Source organism: Corylus avellana, chromosome ca1, assembly GCF_901000735.1.
Source record: "Corylus avellana chromosome ca1, CavTom2PMs-1.0".
Lineage (NCBI taxonomy): Eukaryota > Viridiplantae > Streptophyta > Magnoliopsida > Fagales > Betulaceae > Corylus > Corylus avellana.
Window position 1 is genome coordinate 1,279,690 of NC_081541.1, and position 21,673 is coordinate 1,301,362.

Consider the following 21,673-nt stretch of genomic DNA (forward strand, 5'->3'; position numbering starts at 1 on the left):
GCAAGATCCATCAATTTAAGAATGAGATGCTCATAGTCGGAAAATAGTTTTTTTCCTAAAATTAAAAAAGAATTTTCGGTCAAAAGGAAAATATTTTCCGTTGACCACTATTTTACGTCGAGGCAAACACTATAAAATACGGAAATCATTCTCTTGAAACAATTTTACGTCGAAGTAAATGGAGCCTAAGTTAGTAAATTGCTATTAATGAGATTAAGAATTTAATGTGCATTTTAAATATTTATACATACTTAGTACTATTTTATATGGATCGAAGAATATTTCTTTCAAATTAATTTGACTAAAATTGTTGCCCTTCTAAAAATAGAGTTTTTTTTTTAATTTTTTACTGCATTGGGTAGCCAAAACAAAGCAATTTCGAATGGTGTGATTAAAGTGGGAGTTAAAAGTGTTGAGGTATAGCCAAAGAAGTCGTTGTCAGTACTTCTCTTGACTACGTGAGGTCTTGTGCCTGAATTTGCATGCAGCAGTTGGGCCATTAACATCACCATCTTTGGATTTTGTGTGTAATTTCCTCGATCGCCCATGACTCATCACGATGCGAGAGAATGTTAAATAAGAAATGTTAGAGAATTTACTTAATTCGGTCTTTTTTTTCTTTTTCTTTTTTTAATTATTAAATTTGGAGGATTTACTTAAGTAAAGATGTAAATATTTCATATCCAAACTTGTCCATTTAAAGCATTTCTTATTATTCAGAGTACACAAACAAGTCAAAATGAGGATAAAGTTGAAGAGATGTCATTAAAGGCATTAATATAATGGTGAAGCTAGCTAGGTAGGTTAAGCGATGAGATGAGTCTGATGAGATGTTTCCGATTTACAGAAAAAGGTTATTGTCTGATTTATAAGCCAGACGTACAATTGGTATATATACCATTAATTCACCCAAAAAAAAAAAAAAAAAATCATTTATCAAACTCTTTTATCTAAAGTTAAATTTAACATTCGTTTTAACTCTTTTCTCTAAATATAAAGATGCTAAAAGCAAAAGCTATTTATTTTTTAATATTATTTTGGTTGTTGAGTGACATATATTTTGGTAAATCTCTTGCACGGAATCAAAGTGAGTGGGTTTCATGACAATTACATTTATTAATAAAAAATAATATTTAGTTAAACTATAAAAATATTTAGAGAGTTTGATATTTGATAGTTTTAAAAAGTGGCTAGATAATTTTTTTTTTAAAAATACATTTTCAAAGTTTAATTTAGAAAAAAATTTAAAGAGCTTGTTGTGAATGATCTTACAAATGATTTTGGATATTTTGTTTTTTCCAATATTTGGAGAAGACATTGATCGTTGCTAAAAATCCATACACTTTCACGATTAAAGGTACGTAAGTAAGAGTATATCGACTATCTAGGAGTATTGCATCGTTCTCTTCTCTTATTACAAATGATCTCTATTTATAGAAAAAAAAGTGGTAAGTTAAGGTAATAGAAATAAAGTAATCAAATCTAAATGGTGAAAAGTTCAATAAAAAAAAACAAATATGAAAAATTTTCATATATATATATATATATATATATATATCAGCCATGAACTCATGGTTGCACCAGAGGAGTGACACTATGATGGGCAAATTAACATTAAATTAGTGAGAAGATGCTTTCAAATTAAGAAACTGCTGGAGTCTGGAGGCTATCATTTAAGGAAAGTGATCAGAGATATTTATAAGGTAGAGGTATGGGTAGGCTAGGGTTCTCCTAAAACGACGAAGCAATTAATATTCACTAAACAAATAAAGCTCATTTATATACTCACACTTTTGGATTCAGACATGGATCTTAAATTCATAGAGGCTAGTGTAGTACTGTAGTAGGGAATCCCCTAGAGCTAGCCTTCTTCGTTTTCAATGACAAAAAATCAGTTCTAGTGCTTTCTCCACAATGGTAGTTCATTGACCACATATATATATATATATACATGGCATGTGACACACACACACACACATTATATATATATATATATATCATGGCATATGACACATTAAAAAAAAAAATTTTAAAAAGAAAAAAAAAACTAGGCAAGCATTATAAAACGCAGAGATTATAGGAAAAAAAAGAAATGCTAAAATCTAATAAAATCTTATATTTTGTCCATTAAAATCTTAGGTGGCAAAGTGCATATGACCTAAGTTGATGTAAAATGGCACATGGTCCAAGTTGATGGCAAATGACACCACCTAAGATTTTGATGGGCAAAATGTGAAAATTTTATTAGATTTTAGCATATCTCTAAAAAAAAATTGTAAAATTATAAGTTGTTATGGAATATCTAATTTACAATTAGTTTCACGTGATATCAACATGAATATATATATAAAGGTTTTTAATGCATCAAAAAATAAAAAAAATCCTTAACAAATTTCAATAATGTGATACGTCAAAGCCAATAAAATTATAGCACGTATCCTACTTAAATAATGTCACATTGACGCATACCACATGGAGCTCTTAGTTTATTGAGTAATATATTTTGGATTTTTGCAAGAGGTTAAATATGCAGTAAACAACTTGACAGTCACTTTGTTTAATTTTGGTGCACGCAACGCAACTCCATTAGTAAATTGATTGAGTGGGGAATCTGGTATATGCTGCATTTATGAAAATAGATTTTTATTTTTATTTATTTTTGCTTTTTTTACAACAGCATCAGCGAATCACTACATCAAACCCATCATTCTGGCCGGGGCATTCTTCTTTTTTAAATATTAGGAAGATATATAAATAAATTAAAGCAGTGGTTAATGGAAGCCCGTACACCTTTAAAGGTATGGGAATCAATTCAATGAAATGTAGAATTAAGAAATTATAAATGTGATTAATTAAGAAATTAGTATGATTTGTGGACAGTCACAAAGTTAACACCCACTTAGGCAGCATGAGCATCCACTATACCTAATAATATATTATTAATAAGATTCAATTCATAGCTAATTAAGCCTAGTAATTAAAGTCTCCTCAAATCTTTTCATTACCAGTTATTCGTGCAAAGATCTAGCACTTTCAATTTATAATTAAAATAAGATTGTGGTTACATTTAATTAATAAGATTGTTGCAATCAGATGATTCTTTCGTGACATCAAGTTCAGAACAAGATTTTGTATAAATTCTTTCAATTTAATTTACATGCTACTTATTGCTGTCAAAGAAGGATTTCCACCAGTACACTTTTAAAAAAAATAAAAATAAAAATAAAAAAAGGAAAGGGGAGAGGGAGAGGGAGATTACAACAAAAGAAAATAAACAAAGGGTGGACAACCCTTACAAATTAAAGCCTTAAAACAACCCGAAATCAATGCAATAAAACTTATAACTATTGATAATAGGTCGAAGAAATGACTTGACCTATAAAAAGAACTAGAACAGCTACAAATTAAAGGCTATTTGTAAAGGCAATAACCGGTACACTTAGGTGATGCCTCATCTTGTCTTTGATATATGCATCTAAAAAGGCAACCAAGTCTATTAATGTCTATACAAGCAATGGAAAAAATGCAGATTTTTGTACAGTTAAACTTGACAATGGACACTTCCAAAACAAAAAAAATAAAAAACTAAAACGACGGGCTGACAGGAGATCCTCCGATAATTAAGTAATTGGGATATATATATATTTTTTTTTCAATAGAAAGGCTTCGGGCTATTTGATGCTTGCCAATTTTTTTTATTTATTTTTAAGTTTTTGACTCTTTGGTTTCCTAATTATTAAGATGGTCCCTAATAAGTAAGCTAGTGGTATCTCTTGATAAGCAGTGCATAGCTTGTAGTAACTATTGATCAATGGGCACCGACCCTATAGTCTAAAGCCCTAGGTTATTTATTCACTTAATTATCTCATACTTTTTATGATATAAACCCTTCAAAATTAGTTTTTATCCTCACTAAAAATTGTTTTTTTTTCTTAGTTCCCCCACCTTAATTTCTAGCTCAACCCCTGGCCATTATCAAAATAATTTGACGAGAAGGCCGGTGTTCTTCCCCAACACTAATTAATTGGTTTCGTTGTCTTGTCTTAAGGCTGCCATGTTTGAAAAGCTTTAAAAGAAGAATCTGTTCTAGGGTGTATTGGAGTTCGATTAAGAAGGCCAGATTCCGGCAACATTTTATGAGAATCTACACCTGCTTTACACTAAAAGCAAAATTATTCAGCTTATATTATTAGATCTATCACCTTTGTATATAACGCATTCCCTACATTAAATGCTTCAAGGGTCGATGTTCTTTTCGCTTTTAGGGTTCTTATCTTGACAAAGAATGAGACAAATTAACTTTCATTGAATAATATTCTTGCAGAAATCCAATTATACTCTCCACATTGCACATGGGAAAAGGAAAAGGAAAAAGAAGATAGAATAAAACAAAACAAAAAAAACAAAAACCAAAATATTTCTACGGTTACAGAAAATCAAACGTATTGAATTAAGTTTAGTGTTCAAGTCAAATATGCGGTCATCAATCGAACAATTTCTAATAGTTTAATATTTTAAAAATTGATAATTAAATTTAATTGTTTAATTATTGATGTAGTAAATTAAGCAGTAATAAAACAACAAAACTAGGTAAATGGGCCGCTTCTCATTTTGTCTTTAAAAACATTCTTATATGATCTTCCGTTCTTTCTTCCATTCGAATTAAAAATGAAAAATCTTCGAAGAAGAAAGAAAAAAAAAAGCTAAGGAATTAATTTTCCTTAAGTCATGGAAAAAGAAAGATGGGAATCTTTGGTCAGTAAACAACACAAAGATTCAGAGTCAGACCACACGGAATAGTTTAGGATGCAATTAAGATTAGGGTTGAAGTTGTCTCTTTCAAGATGTGAAACACGTAGTTGAGCATAGTGGAGAAGTTAGAGGCAGCACGTCTCTTATCTTTTGACCTCAAAAGTATAACTCTTATATATATAACCCAGAAATCACGTGATCCTTTTTTCATTATTTGCTTTTGGTATGTGAAAGCATGTGATACTTTTTGTTTTACTATAGTCACTTCCCCACAGACCAAAGCTACTCCCAATTCATCAACTCATGACCAAATACATTTTTCTAATTCTATATTTACTGATTAAGAGTGGAGATAATCATTTTCTCATTTATTTATAGTCTTTTTCTTTTCTTTTTTTCTTTCAAAAACCAACCAAATTAATTCTTATTAAAAGATATTTTAAGAAAATCAGTACTAGCTTACTCATACTGACACTAGGCTTTCTTTTCTCGATAAGTAGACACTAGGGCATTTTTTGTCTTTCTCTTTTGTTTATTTATATCTTTTTTGGGTGTGGGAGGGAGGCGAGGGTGTTTCTTTTACAACATGAACTAATAAAAATACCCAGGTAGCAATGCATGCAAATGGCCAAATGGGTAAGTAGTGTGTGAGAGAATCATGTGTTTCAACTATTGGGTGAACTTAGGCCAGTGGATCAATGTTTCATTTATATGGGCTTGGTGCTTTGATTATGTGGGTTTGTTGGCCCATAAGCCCAACCCACATCAATTTATATGCAGGAAAAAATCAAGTAGGCCCAGGAAGTAACTTTAATTTGAAAATATGATGTTTTAAATTCCCTCGAATTAGAAGATATGCTAAAGAACCCATCACACTGTCTTTGTCTGACCGAAACTTGCTCCTCCATGAATTGATGTTTATCAAAGTGTCGTTGAGCAAGCACCAACAAGTCTTCAAATTCTGCATGAAGTATGCACAAATTCAAGTTAGCTTACAGAGGCCAGAGGCCTATTAGCCAGCCAACCATTAAGTCTTGTAGTCAAGAATTAGATCATCACACAACAGTATTGAATCTTTCATATACCTTCTGTTATATATGTTCGATATATATCAAGTAATCAACAGAGCTTTCAACCGAGCAAAATAGACATGTTCATAAATCAGTTTCGGCCACTTGCAGAAAACTTAAATCCCAGATATCTGATAATCCACCAGTCACTCCCAACTGATCTGGAACTTGATAGTTTATTGGAATACCCCACAACTCGCTGCTAGAGCTAGGCATAGTGGTACGTACCATGCTCCATATATCCTCTTGTTTAATGATGTTTTCAACCCCCGGAGATGACTCAGAAAAAGCCTTCTCCTCCTTCTTTATTTCTTATGGGAAAGAGACAAAAAACATGGGATTAACCTCTTCTTGCAGGCTCATGAAATTATTTCCTTTCAGATCTTCAGTCCCCAGGGAATTCATGTTGATGCTGCTTGACAAACTTCCTCTTCACTCGTGGAGAACCTATTTCTCTCTGTTCCTTCTTCTGCTGAAGCCGGGCTAAGAATGGTGGGTTAAGCACCCATCTTATGTATGATATAAGTTTACTCTATTACTAAATCTTCTGTTTGTTTTTAAAAGTTTAATCTTATAAAGAACTAAATAAAACATAAACTCGATTTAATTCATAAAAATAAATGAATTCACAAGCAATTTAGCAAAGTAAGAAGATTGAATTCCCTTCTTTTATTACTTGAACACATTCTCATGTATGATGCTTGTCCATAGTCGAAAGAATTTAAAATAAATTAGAGCTTGTTGCTATTATAATAATTCTGATGGTTCATTCAAAATTAATAATTTAAATCAATATACATTTTAAAAAAATAAAAATGAGTTAATGGGTAGTCGGACCACCTTACCACCAGTATATATATATATTATTTCTTAATAACATGGTTCAAGTTAAGTCATTCATTTCGAATGAACGATCAGAATTGGAGGGCCTCAATCCAATTTATGGCCCACACGAAGGCCCAACTCCTCACCTAATAACAGCCACATCAAGGTAGGCAAAATTTAGTTAAATTTAACTTCTAAAATGTACGTTATTAGATATAGCTAATCATTTTTTTTTTTTTAAGACTACAGCTAGTCACTTTTTAAGACTACTAAATAGCAAACTCTCTATATATTTTTATACTTTAACTAAATATTATTTTTTATTATAAAACTAAACTACTTTAACTATCATAAAACTCCTTATTTTATATTCACAACCTAAGGCTAGCAATTTTTACATAACCTATGAACCCGACACGAAATTACCAAGTTTGAGTGACATTTTACACCCGCCTTTATTTATATATAATAATATAAATATATAATAAATATTTTATATATATATATATATAATAAACATCCAAAACGATGCTGTTTTGGTGTTAAACACCAAAACGGCATCGTTTTGGAGGGAGAATAAAATGAAACCCTACGGGTTTCATCTTATTCTCCTTCCTTGCCTTTCAATCTCATTCTCCAATTTGCTCAGAGAAAAAAACTCACGCCGCTCCTCTCTCTCTCTTTCTCTTGCTCGACTAATGTCAATGCTAAACGCTCTCTCTCAGATCTAACAGTCTCTGTTGAGTGTTAATTGTTGTCGTTGAGTTGGTTTGCTGGTCTCGGGGCTGCTATCTAAAACGACGTCGTGGGGAACTGCTACTAAGCAAAGCTCTGCCTTGCTTGCTTTCCGTGGAAGCCAATCATGTTTGAAGTAAGAACCCCGAGGACAGGAAAGGCCAGAAGGGCGCTCGAGAAACGAGCACCCAAACTTGTGAGCTCCCCAATTCTCTACGGAAAACCCCATGAAAATCAAGCTTTTGTACATTCCATTGAAAGTAACAATTTTGATTTCTCTGTTTCTTTGTTCAGGTCGAGACGGGGAAGAAGACGCTGATACTTCATGGTACAAAGACGAGCGGCGTACTGAATGCCGTGCTGACGGAAATCTACCACATGAAGAAGGGCAGCGCCGTAAAGTTTAGCCGCAAGAACGAGAATATCAAGCCCTTTGAGAGCGGCGGTGAGACCTCTTTGGAGTTCTTTTTAAATAGAACCGATTGTAGCATTTTCGTGGTTTTTTTTTTTTTTTTTTTTTTTTGGGTCATTCTGTTTTGTTGGAATTTGTTGAAATAAGGTATTGATCAATGGGTCTTTAAGTGTTTGCTTCTGAGCTTAATTTTATTTGATTTAGAATGTTTAACATGTTTTACCTAAAAAGATGTAAATTAAAATCTAAGAAAGTAGAAGCAATAGAAACTAAACTATAGAAAAATAGATTTTTTATTGTTTTTGTATGTTTTGAGTTAGAGTAGCATTTATTTGGTCACATAAAAGAAGACAATGTGAAACTTCTGTATTCATTAGACGTGATTTGAGATATTGAAGTATGTATTTCACTTGTAGATTTGTTAAATTGGCTTTGGCGTATGTCCTGTGCGACCCAAGCTCCAATTACAGATGGCACACTACCATCTCGAGTTCCGTGCACACGACATAAGACGCAAGCCTTACTTTGTTAAAACCTAGTAACACAGTTTCACATTTTTGTGGTTAGCAGGAAAAATCTGTCTTTGAATGACACACTTTGATGTTCCATTTTTTTATTTTCACCCTTGCCCTCTTTTGAAAACTGTCTGCTGCTCCTATGAAAATAAGACGTCCAAAGTGGAAATGCTGTAATGATTGTTTTCCCTACTGAAGATCACTTGCATTGTTACTGATCATCTTTTTTTATTTATCTAATTGGTTGTGAAATGCAGTTTGGTTCTCACTCAAAGAAGCGGCCTGATAATCTTGTTATAGGGAGAGCTTACGACCACCACATCTATGATCTTGTGGAGATTGGGGTTGAAAATTTCAAGCCGATGGAGTCATTCAAATATGATAAGAAGTTAGCTCCCCAGATTGGCTCAAAACCTTTGATTGCTTTTATTGGGGAAGGATTTGAGAATGTAGAAGAGTTGAAACATTTGAAGGAAGTTTTGCTTGATCTGTTGCGGGGAGAGGTGCATTTCTGCTGCCCTTTGCAGTTTGTGCATCTATATGTTATGACTATTATATTAATAAAAAGCATGAGTTTGATGCATGCAGGTTATAGAGAATTTAAATCTTGTGGGGGTAGACCGTGCCTATGTATGTACTGCCATATCTTCAAATAGGGTGTTTCTTTCTCACTGTGGTCTGCGGCTAAAAAAGTCTGGCACTAAAGTACCGAGGATGGAACTGGAAGAAATTGGCCCCTCCATGGATTTGGTAGTTCGCCGGCATCGTCTTCCTAATGAAAGCCTTCAGAAAGAAGCCATGAAAACAACCAGGGAAAAGCCTAAGAAGAAGGTTGACTAAAATAGTCCCTTAAACCTTCCCAATTTCTTTTTCTATGAGGAGAAAAGTAACATGTCTGGTTTGTGTTCTGTTTTTTGCAGGTGAAAAATGTTAGCAAGGATGCAATAGAAGGCAAGATCGGGAAGATATACATGCCAGATCAGAAGGTAAGGGGAATGTTTATTCATCTAGCAGTTATTGCATCAACTATGGGATACTTAACTAGTTCAGCTGTGAGAGGGATATCATCTATGTCAGATATCTCATCCGTAGCCTAGAAAGTACATTTCACCTGATAGCCACCTTCTCGTTCTCCTTTCTGATCTCATGTGGAAGGACTTGATTACTTTGCGGGTGATAGCTTTGCTCCAACCTTGGCCATATGAGCAACGGCGTTATTTCTGTAGTTATCCCATTATATCTAAACTCTGCCTTAGTTTTATTCAGTTATTCTCTAACTGTTTACTAGAATTTTGCGGTTCTTTGTTGTACCATTGATATTGATATGATTCATTTTGTTTTTGTTAACTTGGCATTTAGGTTGGAGATGTCGCTCTACCTAACATAGCGAAAGGTGTGAAGAGAGAGCGCCGTGAAGCTAAGTTGAAAAATGGGGAAAACAAGCATGCATCAAAAAAACTGAAAGAAAATTCAACATAACTCTCCCACAGTGATTTTTGGCCAATGTTCTCTTTGATTGAGAGGAAATTTAAGGGAGAAGAAATAGACCCAAGAGGCATGGGATCTCTTTCCTTCATGGTTTCTTAGATTCATTTCCTCATTAAAAAAAAAAAAAAGTTAATATCTACCGTAGGATGAGTCATGTTTTATTTGTAGGATGTGATACCCTTTTATTTTATTTTTCTTTTATTATGCTTAAATATTTGGGTTAAGGAAGCATTTTGGAAGGCGCATTGTACAATTGCCAAATGTGCAAGTTCAGCTTCTACCTTTGTTTTTTTTTTTTTTTGGTCAAAAAAAAAAAGAAGAAGTGCAAGTTGCTGGTAACTGGTAAGGCAGCAAACCTGGTAAGGATTTACAGGACTTTTCATTCAGCTTTTATTAATTATTATATGCACCTAAATTAAATGTCTCTCTTTTTGGATGTCCAGTATATATCTACTTTCTTAAGTTTGAAAAGTTTATATGAATTATATTATTAGAATAGTTTTGTATAAAGGTAAACTCTAGAACTCTTTGAGATGATCTCATTTACTTCTTTACTTGAATTATAACTTATAAAGAGAAAAAGAAAAATAAAAGATAATTTTCTTCTGAATTGAGTTAGGAGAATTGTCTTCAATCTATTAAATTGATATATGTCATTTGGATTAAAAAATAATTGAGGGATATTGATCATCCTTAGCAAACAGTAATGCATATGTTAAAGCCCAAAAGTTTATCAAGTTACACCCAATTAGTCATTGTGTGTACGCCCATATCCATGCTTGAATGGGTCGTTTCGTAAATGAAGGCCTCCTTTGGAACTCAGACCATTTAGATTATTGATAGGCCCAACTGATTAGCATCACCGGATTATTTTCCAATCCTCTTCGGGTAGCCTAGATGAGTGCCACCTGCCCGGGTTATGGCACCAAAAAACTGCCCAATACACTTGCGGGCAGATTATCGTTCACACGGGCAGGCCGGTTTTTAACAGTCCCGATGCATAGTCCGGCACTCTTAGCATCGACGGCCTAGGTGGAAATGAGGCTGCCGCTTTATCAAGTATTTTTTCAGTTATATCAACAACACAAAAAATATTGATTGAATAAAAGTGGACTATGGTACATGCACTTGTCAACCTCTTAATTTGATTTTGCAATGTAGTGGACGAATAAATCACTTTAAACTTACCTAAAAATAAAAAAAAGTGTATAAGTCGTGACTTATAATTACAGATCAAAAAATGTAATGGCAAAACTTTTTCTTTCTCGGAAGAGGATCCTCTCCAGTTCAAATGAACTGTCCCGTTAGTTACAGTAAAAGAGTATTTTTGACTTCTCAACTTTTAAGAGGACAAAAATATCCCTCAATTATAACTAACTGAATATTATCCAGTTCAAATGAAATTGAAAGGACACTAATTCTTCTTCCTCTCAATGCAGCACAACCTATGCTTAGAACGAGGTAGATTTCGTTCATATGGTCTGACTTCCGGCACAAAAAGACAAAAGTAGTTTGATACCACTAAGACTCTGGACTTGTCGAGGGTCTGATTCTTGCAGGCATTCCTCTTGGCTCCTCGAATCCATCCCGAGCCCAAGAAGCCATCGAATTCCAGGGTGTCATGGACATTTTGCTCACATCCAGATCAAGCTCTTGCTCGGCAACATCTTCGTCAATACTACCTTCGTCGTCAATCATCATATAGAGGTCTGACCATTGACCAATACACGAAGTGTCGCCGGATGTATCTTCAGATTAATGGAGAACAAAGTAATGTCAGCAAACCACTCAAAAAACGCAAATAAATAATAAATTTCTCACAATCTATCTGCAGAACAATTTATTGGTCAATGTCGAGGTGATCCTTTTATACAACCACATTATATTCTGATGTGGAACTGTTTAGGAAACTAGAAACTACCAAAAAAAAAACCTCCAATGGTAGGTGGTCAGAATCCAGAAATTGGGGATGGGGGTTGCGCATATTGAATGCAAAGAGCCCACAGAAACAAAGTTGGTCAGAATCCTTACTAAAACAGTAAAACGGCTCACTAAACATGGTAAAAGTTTCATTCTCACCCTAAAAATGCCAATCTGAATGTGCATGGGATATATTTTCCCCTGCATAGTTTTCTTCAAATGAAGTTTCTAAAACAGCTGCTCAGAATATAAAGATACGAGAAATGATCTTTGTCCATTCCTTACATGCTGTTTTTTTTATAAGTAAAAACTAAGAATGGTTACCTGTCACTTTTTTTCAGCAAACATGGGTCAAATGGAAAGAACATGTCAAGCCTTTCCATACCACCGAAAGCCTTTGAATGTTCCGACTCCAGTGAGTAGTTAAAAACAAATTCCTCAGATGAGGTGAACAGACAAGCTGCTTCTGCTTGTCGGCAAAATTCATCTATAATGGAAGGCAGACATACCTGTCACAAAATAAAAAACTGAAATAAAACAACATGCATTCTGATAAAGTTTGGATTGCTTGAACAGTATCCCATACCATAGAACAATAAAACAAATTGAAAAGATATAAGGACAAGGGGACTAAACAAGGAACTCAAAGCATAAGTAAATACAAATTCTTCTCAATGTCAAAGGAAACAAAAAAGCTTCACACATCAAATTTGTAATTGCACATGCTGAATTATGTGAGGTCTTTGGCTGTGCCCCAAAACAGCTCCTCACCTTCAATGGGCTCAATTTATGATTCAAGATTGGCTCTATTAAGAGAAGATGTGATTTGAACCAAGCAACATCCATCATTGATTTCATTCGGAAGCAGAGCACATACATGATCGCCTGTAAACAGACAAATAACCATTAATTTGAAATTAGTCAAAAAGAGTAAATAAGTTTCCTGAGAATTGGATTTAAATTAGCAAACATATATTAATATAACAATGAAAGCACACGGATCATGCAATGCTATTTATAAAGGAACGAAGACATTGTTAGGTCATCTCCAACAATGATTTTGACAATTTAGAATGTGTTGTGTAACTCATTTGCGTTGTCTACGATCTCTGAATTAGCAGCACAGGAAATGTAATTGTCTCAACTACATATTATGAGCCAACTAACATTAACCACTCGCTGTCAGTCACTTTCTCAATTACCAAAAGATATACAATGTAATGGCCAATTAATAAATAATGGATATATCATTCTTTCAGAATGCAGGTATGCTCAAAAACAGTTCTCTCTCCAAATGCTTTCTCGTCAATGATGAAAGGTGCAAAAATCTAAGCTTCCAGTCCTAATTATAGCCAAAGCAAAATATACCTGGCATGCAGAGTAGAAAAGTCTATGGGATGTTGGGTTCATTTCACCACCTTTCGTTTTGCAATATTCCAAAGACCAATCTACCAGCCTGAGAACTCATAAACACAAGATCACCACATTAATTTTAAGTTATTGTAAAAGCAATATAGATCACATTATGATATTATGCTTCACGACCTTTTCAACAAGCCAGCAACCAAAGGAGCTGACAGAAAATTTGCACGAGACAAATAACTCGCAAGATAAGCAACAGCACTCATCCTGCATAGCACCAGAAGAAATCAGCACTATAGGTCATGCTCATATAACAAGAAAAATTATACTGCAGAACTTTCAAGCAACTAAAGTTTGACCATAAATCAGACAGGAACGAGAAAGCTAACTGTAGGGAGTGGGAAGGAGCGAGAACTTAATCAGGAAGGCAAATGAGAATTGCATCCATGTCAGCAGTGCAAAGAGAAAATTATTTCAAACCAGGTGGTTAATCATCCCAAATTCCAAAGATAATTACCCAAAGAAAATGTCTTATGTGACACAGGCGTGAGAAAGAAAATCAGGAATATAAAACAAGATAATTTAAACTCCACATGGTTTTGCTGAAACAGTCTGGTAAGACCACATACCAAACAGTAGGCAAGACTGACACGCCCAATACCAAATTCTCAAAATAATAGCCATAATAGCTACTTCAAACAATCCGTGGAAGTGTTCCTTAACAAAGTGTTAAGAGCTGCACCCGTACAAATGGATGATAGAAAACACAACCAAAATAAGTATCACATATGACTGCAAAAAAGAATCATTTCAAGAAGTAAAGCATGAATTAATTTCAAGTGTTTCAAAGGCCACTTAGAGCATTTCCAGCAAGGGTTTTCATTTTAACTACTCAAAATACAACTTTTTTCATTTTAGCTATACTAGTTTTTCACTACACACCCAACAGAACATTTATTTTAACTATCTACTCAAATTAAATTTTTTTTATTTTTTTATTTTTTTATCATTTCCTTGTCTTCCCCATAAAAAGAGAGAGAGAAGGAGAGAGAAAAGATTAAAAAAATAGAAAAAAGAGAAAATATAATAAAATATTTCTTACAAGTTGCTACAGTAAACTTTCATATTTGAAAGTTTACTGTAGCAATTGTTAGTAAAATTTCTATTTTGCAAGGACTGCTGGAGTAAGAAAATAAGGCATAATAGCTAAATTTAGCTAAAAAACTAATTTACAAGGACTAATAGAGATGCTGTTCTTTTTTTTTTTAAAAAAAATGAAGTGTTTCAAAGACCACAAACCCTAACAATCAACACAACAAATGAATGTTTCCCAAAACAAGAGGTTACAGACCAATAAACAATTTTGTTTTTTTAATCAAAGCATGGTCGTATTACCGGAAAGGCAGAGGGTAGTCTTTGCAAACAAAAATATCTGAAAGTAACATGGCAAATCGCACACCACAGTTTTCAGGATCTAGAGCACAGGCATAGAACATCACAAACTGCAATACAGAAAAGCAAAAGCAATGCATTTTAATGCTAGCTTTACCAAAAAAAAAAAAAAAAACACTATTCATAATTCAATATTGAGATAAATATGAGAAACAGCAGGCCAATTTGGTGAGAAAACATTGTATATGTTACCTGAGCAAATTTTGACTTGTATGCAGTCAGAACCGTAATTCGAAATGAGACTAAAAGATGTTCAAAAACCTGATGACCACATTTCAATAATACAATAAAATTGGACATTAGTCACAGAAGATGGCAGATTAAAGCCATTGAAAATTTAAACATTCAAGAGTACCTCAACCAAACGGCCACTATCTTTACACGATTCCAGATGCTCAAAAGTTAGCACCATCAAGCTATCTAATTTCTCAGCAATTAAGTTTCCTTCTGAACTCTTCCGACTTAATTCTCTTAGAAGCTGTAAAAAATCTCAAAATTACTTTAAATATCAGGGTAAAATAATCATAAGCATTCAAGAAGAACAGAAATAACGATATCATATCAGAAAACAAAACCCTTCTTCAAACAATACAATATACCATAGGTTCGAAAGTTGGCAGGAACTAATACTACTTATAGTCAAAGCCAGTTAGGCATTTCCAACAATCTGCTATTGTTTTTCATTTAAAAGATTAGTAGATGAAACCAGATATCAGCCAATTTGGTGTTGAGAATGGATAATACCTCAGTACCATCTTCCTCATTGTAATCTGCAATTTTGTCCACATTTTCAAGCTCCATCTGAAATATGCCTTTACTAGAGTCATCTTGTAAAATGTCATCCCATCCAATCTCCACCTATAAGAAGCTCAATACATGATTACATATAAATGCAGTTACATTTTTTTGGCCACTAATTTGTTTGGGAAATTCAATATACTTACATCAAACTCTATAAGCATATCCATCAGCCCCATAAGCACTGTGCTCCTAACAAATTCTCCAATTGCACCACTCTCCAGCTTTAACATGTTCTCCACATAGATAACTGCCAACTACAAGAAGAGGTTGGTATATAACTTCACAACTAATGATTGACAGTAATAATATTCAGATCAATAATAGCAGACAATTTAAGGCAGCAAAACAGAGTCACAAGCATAATAGGAATTTACAATCAGGAATACAACATAATAAAATTTATGAAAAGAAACAATCAAAATTTAGTTCGGACAATAGGTGAATTACAGATACGATCAATGTAAAACCAGGTCAAAAAATTATAATCTGCAGGTTTCTGTTTCAAGCAGCTGCTAAAATTTCTGTGTTAACCCTTCACTGCACTGGCTTAATGCAAAACCACAAGACTGACACTGACCAAGAGAAGGTTAAAACTAAGGAAGTGATGAAGGAAAAATAAGAATAGGGCCATGCTGTCCCCCCTAGATGCCACAATCAACAGTGATGAGCATGAAAGACAGAAACCAAACTAATACCAAGCAGATTGACATGGGGGTTCTCATGAGGCACAACACATTGCTTGGCCAGAGATACGTACCACATGCCACTCAAAACGACCAAGCAGATTGACATGGGGGTTCTCATGAGGCACAACACATTGCTTGGCCAGAGATACGTACCACATGCCACTCAAAACGACATGCATGGGCATAAAATCTAACAAAATCACAAGAAATGCATCGCACAAAACTCTATCATGTTCATAATTGAATTGCAGATAGTGAAGTGCCTATTGAACTCACAGGTTCCTTGGCATAGATTGGCCTTCTTTGAGAAACTATTGGAGATAGTATTGCAGGAGCAAGAGGCACCAAATCAGTTATATGTTTCAGAGCTGAATGCACACGAGACAGAACTTGGTCCTTTCTTGCAAGACCTCGTGGCTGCTTCAGTATACCAACAAAAGAGTATGGCGGGGTGAAGTTTCTAACAAGCATTTCCAAACATGAATTGACATGTTTTCCATTTGAAGCAGCCTGCAATATTGTTTGGCAATAATCAGCAACAGAAACTTCACCAAATTGTCCTCTAAAGTAAGGGGAAAAAATCTATTCCTCAAACCTCACAATATAAAATGTTGCCTAAAACCCACATACCAAGGATATGATTAGTTCAAGCAAAGCATCCATCACATCACGTCCGTAATTCCACATGTTCATTTCAAAAATCTGAAGAACATACGTATAAAAAAAATTAATCAAATTTAACAAAACGAAACAGCATCAATAATTACACATATCCAAATATCATCAACTCGCTTGGGAAAAAGAAAAGGATCATCTACTTACTGAAGAAAGAAGAGATTCATGGAGAACAATATCTATATAAGAAACTTGTCCAGATAGTGCCTTTAAACTTGTCTGCCAAGCATATATAGATAAGAATTTAAGACTTGGAAAAATCATTGAAGAGGCAATAAGGAGTATTACATCTTCCCAAAAAAACGATACTGAAATGTTGGTAAAGAGCCTACCATAAGTAGCGCCACCTCCTCAGGGGCAAGTCGATCCATGTGGTGCATAACCGCAACAAGCTGGTTATAATTGTCACTATCATCCTGAACGAGTAGAATTTATGTTTAAAGCATGTTCATCAAAATAACACGACAATTTCGTACAGATCATGATCATAAACCGAGTAGAGATCATGTTAAACCATGTTTGATTAAGAAATACAGCCCAAGGCATACAGAAAACAGTATGCTGCACGTGGCAGAATGCTTACCGATGAGACTGAACTTAGAGCATCCCTGACATGATAAACTAACTCCGAATCACTGAAATCATCGCCCTCCTCCATTTCATTAAACCCAACGTTGCCGTTAACTAATTCCTCAGCTCCCATGGTCTCCGACCCAGACCTTACTGATCTAGTCTTTTCAATGGGGCCAGGGAGGGAAAACTTAATTAAGACCTGAAAAAACAGAGAAATTAACGAGAAAAAACATCAACATTTTCATGACTACATCGTAACAATATCAACGAGAAAAGATGCAATGTTTTCCTTTATCAGAATCTAAACTCCAGATATAGTCAGCCAAGCAAAATAGAATCTAATAGAACTTAAACAAACTCTTGATTATAATTGTTTCTCACACATCATACATTGGAGACTTCTCTATTCATTTAAATAGAGACATTCTTACATGTGTATTAAATAACAATTAAATAAAACCACATTAATTGAAGCTATTCATTTTCTATAACTGTTAAAACGTGAAGTGGAATAGACTTTGGTAACATTTGAAACGGACGGAAGTTGGACTTTTGTGTAGTCTTCTTATCCTTTAATAATTATGTTCTAATACGCCCCCGCAAAAAATGGCTTCTATGGCCTGAATTGGAACATCATCTTCTATGACCAGAACTTTTACTTCACTAAATCTTGCTGGCATCGGCTATTATGGCCGGAACATGGATATCGACAACTTTGGCCGGCAACGGCTACTATGGCCGTAACTTGGACATTGGCTACTTTGGCCGAAAATGTGATGATGAGGGTGCTCCGACGATGAAACATGCATTCAATCTGACGGTAAGTCACTCTTTAAGTAAGAGTGATGGAGAAGAGAGAAAGAGACATCCGTTAAGACTAGATTTGGTAATATGTAATGAATATAAACCAATGGCTAATACGTGGGGTCGACGGGTTTGAGCATAATAACACAAAACTGTGTAAAAAAAAAAACACGTTAGTATTATTGGAGAACTTCGCCAAGGCACTGCCGGTGTGGGTTTTAGCCCACCGGCGGTGCTATAACTAAAGAGAAAAATTACAGGATCGAATGGCGCTAGCCTATAGTTCTGATACCATAATAAAACTTAAACAAACTCGGATTATAATTGTTTCTCACACATCATACATTGGAAGACTTCTCCATTCATTCATTGAAATAGAGACATTCTGTATTAAATAACAATTAAATAAAACCAGATGAGGCTATTCATTTTCTGTAAACAATTAAATAAAACCACATTAATTGAAAACGTGAAGCGGAACATTTGAAACGGACGGAACTTTAAACTTTTGTGTATAGTCTTCTTATCCTTTAATAATTATAATTATGTTATAATAGAATCATCATAACAATCATTAATTCTATTATCACCAGACCGATAGGCTAAGTTGTACCTGGTTGAAGAGCCCTAATTCAGGTTTCAGCTGGTCTCTCCAGTAGCCTACGCCGGGGCGCAGAACACGAACACTGGCAAAGCTTCCTTGTCTTGCTACTGGCAAAGCTTGCTTCTCTGGCGCTTGTTTGCGCGGAGGCTTAAAGCGAAAAACGTCCTACTCGTGAGAGAAACACGTGGGTTCCTTCTTCTTCGCGGTCTTCTACGTCTCGGCTGAAGCGGTGGAATCCACCAGACTCTAGGAGCGTTTCAAACGTAGCGGAATTCATGACTCCCTGATTCGTATGGAAACTATTTTGCCGACCTTTGGGTCCCTTTTGTCTTATTTTTTAATTTTAAAAAATAATATTATTACAAAGAAAAATACAATTTTTTATATTTTAAAAAATACCAAATAAAAAAAGATCAATAAAAATATTATTGCTTCACACATTTTTTTTTGTTTTTTTTTTAATTAAAAAATATGGCAAAAGTTGGCCTAAAGTTGAACAAAATAATTGGGTCCCTCTCATCCCTCCATTCGTAAAAAAGACCCGTATCAAGGGTTTCAAAGTTTCAAACGTAGTGGAATTCATGACTCACTTATTCGTATTTGTTAAAAGTCCCCCGTATCTTTGTATTTTTCCAGGGCACGACTAAATATACTTCTTATTTTAATTCATACCGGACTTGGTCTTGAAAAGATTGCCGGATCATGTTGGTGCATGGATATAAAGTAATATAAATAAATTTTAATTCGACTAATTTAATTTAACGAATCAGACTCTTCAACTATAATCAACCAATTTCATATTAAGCTTATGTTAAATTCTCGTATAAAAAGTTGTCTGTCCTAGTTTCGGTTGGTCTCCTTGTACTAATGGATAGGTAGAGTTGGACTCATGCTTGGGCCAACTGAGGCTGTAAGCCTGGACGGGCTATTATAAGCCGAATGAAGTTCAGATAAGACTAAAACCCAGTCTTAACCTAAATGACATCCGTAAATTAATTGAATTTGAAGTCTAATTATCTGGTTTTTAGGTGAGACTCCTCTTTGTGCCGGTAGAATTGAACTTGAAAACATTTTTCTAGTGTTACTGAGTTTGAATAATATTTTCAGATTGAATTTTACTTCTTTACTATAATTATAACTTGTAAAGAAAAAAAAAAAAATCCCACAAAAACACATATATATATTAGCTGTTCAAGGATTAGCATCACCGGATTATTTTGCGAACCTTCTTCTTTGTTTTCCTGACCAAAGAAAAATGTTATAGTTTTTCGATCCCTTTCGGAGGGGCCGAAATTAATGTTGAATAACTATTATTATAATTTATTTTTTACTTTTTTTTTTATGTAAAAAAAATTTAATGTATGAAAAAATTATCACGGCTAATTAACCTTTTCATTTACTAAAACAATTTTGGATTTCATTGCAGTATTAATGGGTTTGGTAAGACAAAGGGAACATCTTTTACTTTGAATAATATTTCCAACCCTGTGATTTATTCAATATTCTGATTAGTTTTTACTTAACCGTATCCTGACTAATGATTTGTTGCTTTACCAATTGGTAACAAGTTTGTGACGTGTTTTTCATATTTAATCGGGATGCCTTCGAAGTAAATGTTTGGGACAATACATGAAAAAGAAAAGGAAACATATATATACATATATTAATGGAATCGAACTATATATAATTCAAAACAACTTAAGCACAACGCTTTACAGAGATAATGTCTAAAATGCAATTAAGAATTTCATCAATAAGGACTTGTTCCACACTACGGGATAATACTTCTTTCGATAGGTGACGAGCTGCATCATTGAGATGTCGTCTAACATGGGTTACCTTCCAGTTTTGCAAACAATTAAGCAATTCTCGAGCCTCCTCAATAAGGTGACCGTAACGGCTCCAATTTCTCTCATCTTTATTAAGAGTTTGCACCATTTGGACGGCATCACCCTCCAGAACCAACATATGAAAACCTAATTCCCGACTCAACTTCATAGTCGTTAATGTTGATGTTGCCTCTGCAATATTGGGCTTAACGATGTAGTCTTTTGGCGCTACCAATGTCGCTAACACCTCTCAGTTACCATCTCTAACAACCACACCAATACCCATCTTCCTTCTACTATTATCCACAACCGCATCTCAATTTGTTTTAACAAAATCGTTATTGGGGGCTTCCCATCAAACGTCTTCTGTATTCGCCCTCTCAATCGGGCTATCTTTCCAAGAGTTAACTAATTGGAAAGCCTCTAGAGACTCCAAGGCATACCCGATTACGATAGAAAATGGACTAACCTTTTTTTTCATAAACAATGGCATTCCTATGAAGCCATAGCATTCTAGCCACAACCACCACGAGTTCTATATCTTCCTTTCTCAAAAATCGCATGAGCTCCTCCAAAATAAAGACAAATTCCTCATTCTCAATGCTTCTTTTTGAATTTTGCCACCACACCTACTCTATATATCATTTGCAGCCAAACAGCTCCACAAAACATGTCCCGTGGCTTCTGTATATTGAATATACATCAGCTCCAAGCATACATTACTAGCAACATAATTTATGTTGATACTGCAAACAAGCCTAGGGCCAATGCCTTTAGACCCAATTAACATAAAGGCTTATTCACTAAAAAGGATAAAAGAAAAAAGTGTAAGAGCCTCCTGCCTATATATTCCACAATCACACCCACTAGGTGGCAGTTAAAAGAGTAGTCTAATATAAAGGAGGGTGACCATTTCATATAAGATAAGAGGTTATTTTCTCATTTCTCTTATATAATTTTCTCAACGAATTTAATGACTTAAGCATTGCAAGTTTTTACTCCGGCCAATGGCCGACACATTTCTAATGGTTTTCCTCTTGTTCTGCAGGTGACCCGTCGTTGAGCCCGATCATGCAAAAATCTGTTTTTGCAATTTGGTAATTAGATTTTTTGTTTGAGATGCTTAACAGTCATTAATTAACCAAAGTTGGTGTATAATTAAAGGGGCTG

General features: G+C 34.4%; 1 protein-coding gene and 1 pseudogene across 1 annotated transcript; one reads left to right on the forward strand and one right to left on the reverse strand.

Moving 5' to 3' along the window:
- Positions 1 to 7,260: 7,260 nt before the first annotated feature.
- LOC132180247 (ribosome production factor 2 homolog) lies at positions 7,261 to 10,087 on the forward strand. The gene is made up of 6 exons (XM_059592995.1): positions 7,261 to 7,578; positions 7,677 to 7,880; positions 8,567 to 8,812; positions 8,898 to 9,140; positions 9,230 to 9,295; positions 9,669 to 10,087. The coding sequence occupies exons 1-6, from the start codon at positions 7,510 to 7,512 to the stop codon at positions 9,786 to 9,788; spliced, it is 948 nt and encodes a 315-aa protein (XP_059448978.1). The 5' UTR covers positions 7,261 to 7,509; the 3' UTR covers positions 9,789 to 10,087.
- Positions 10,080 to 18,946, reverse strand: LOC132180232 (RNA polymerase I-specific transcription initiation factor rrn3-like; annotated as a pseudogene).
- Positions 18,947 to 21,673: the final 2,727 nt, after the last annotated feature.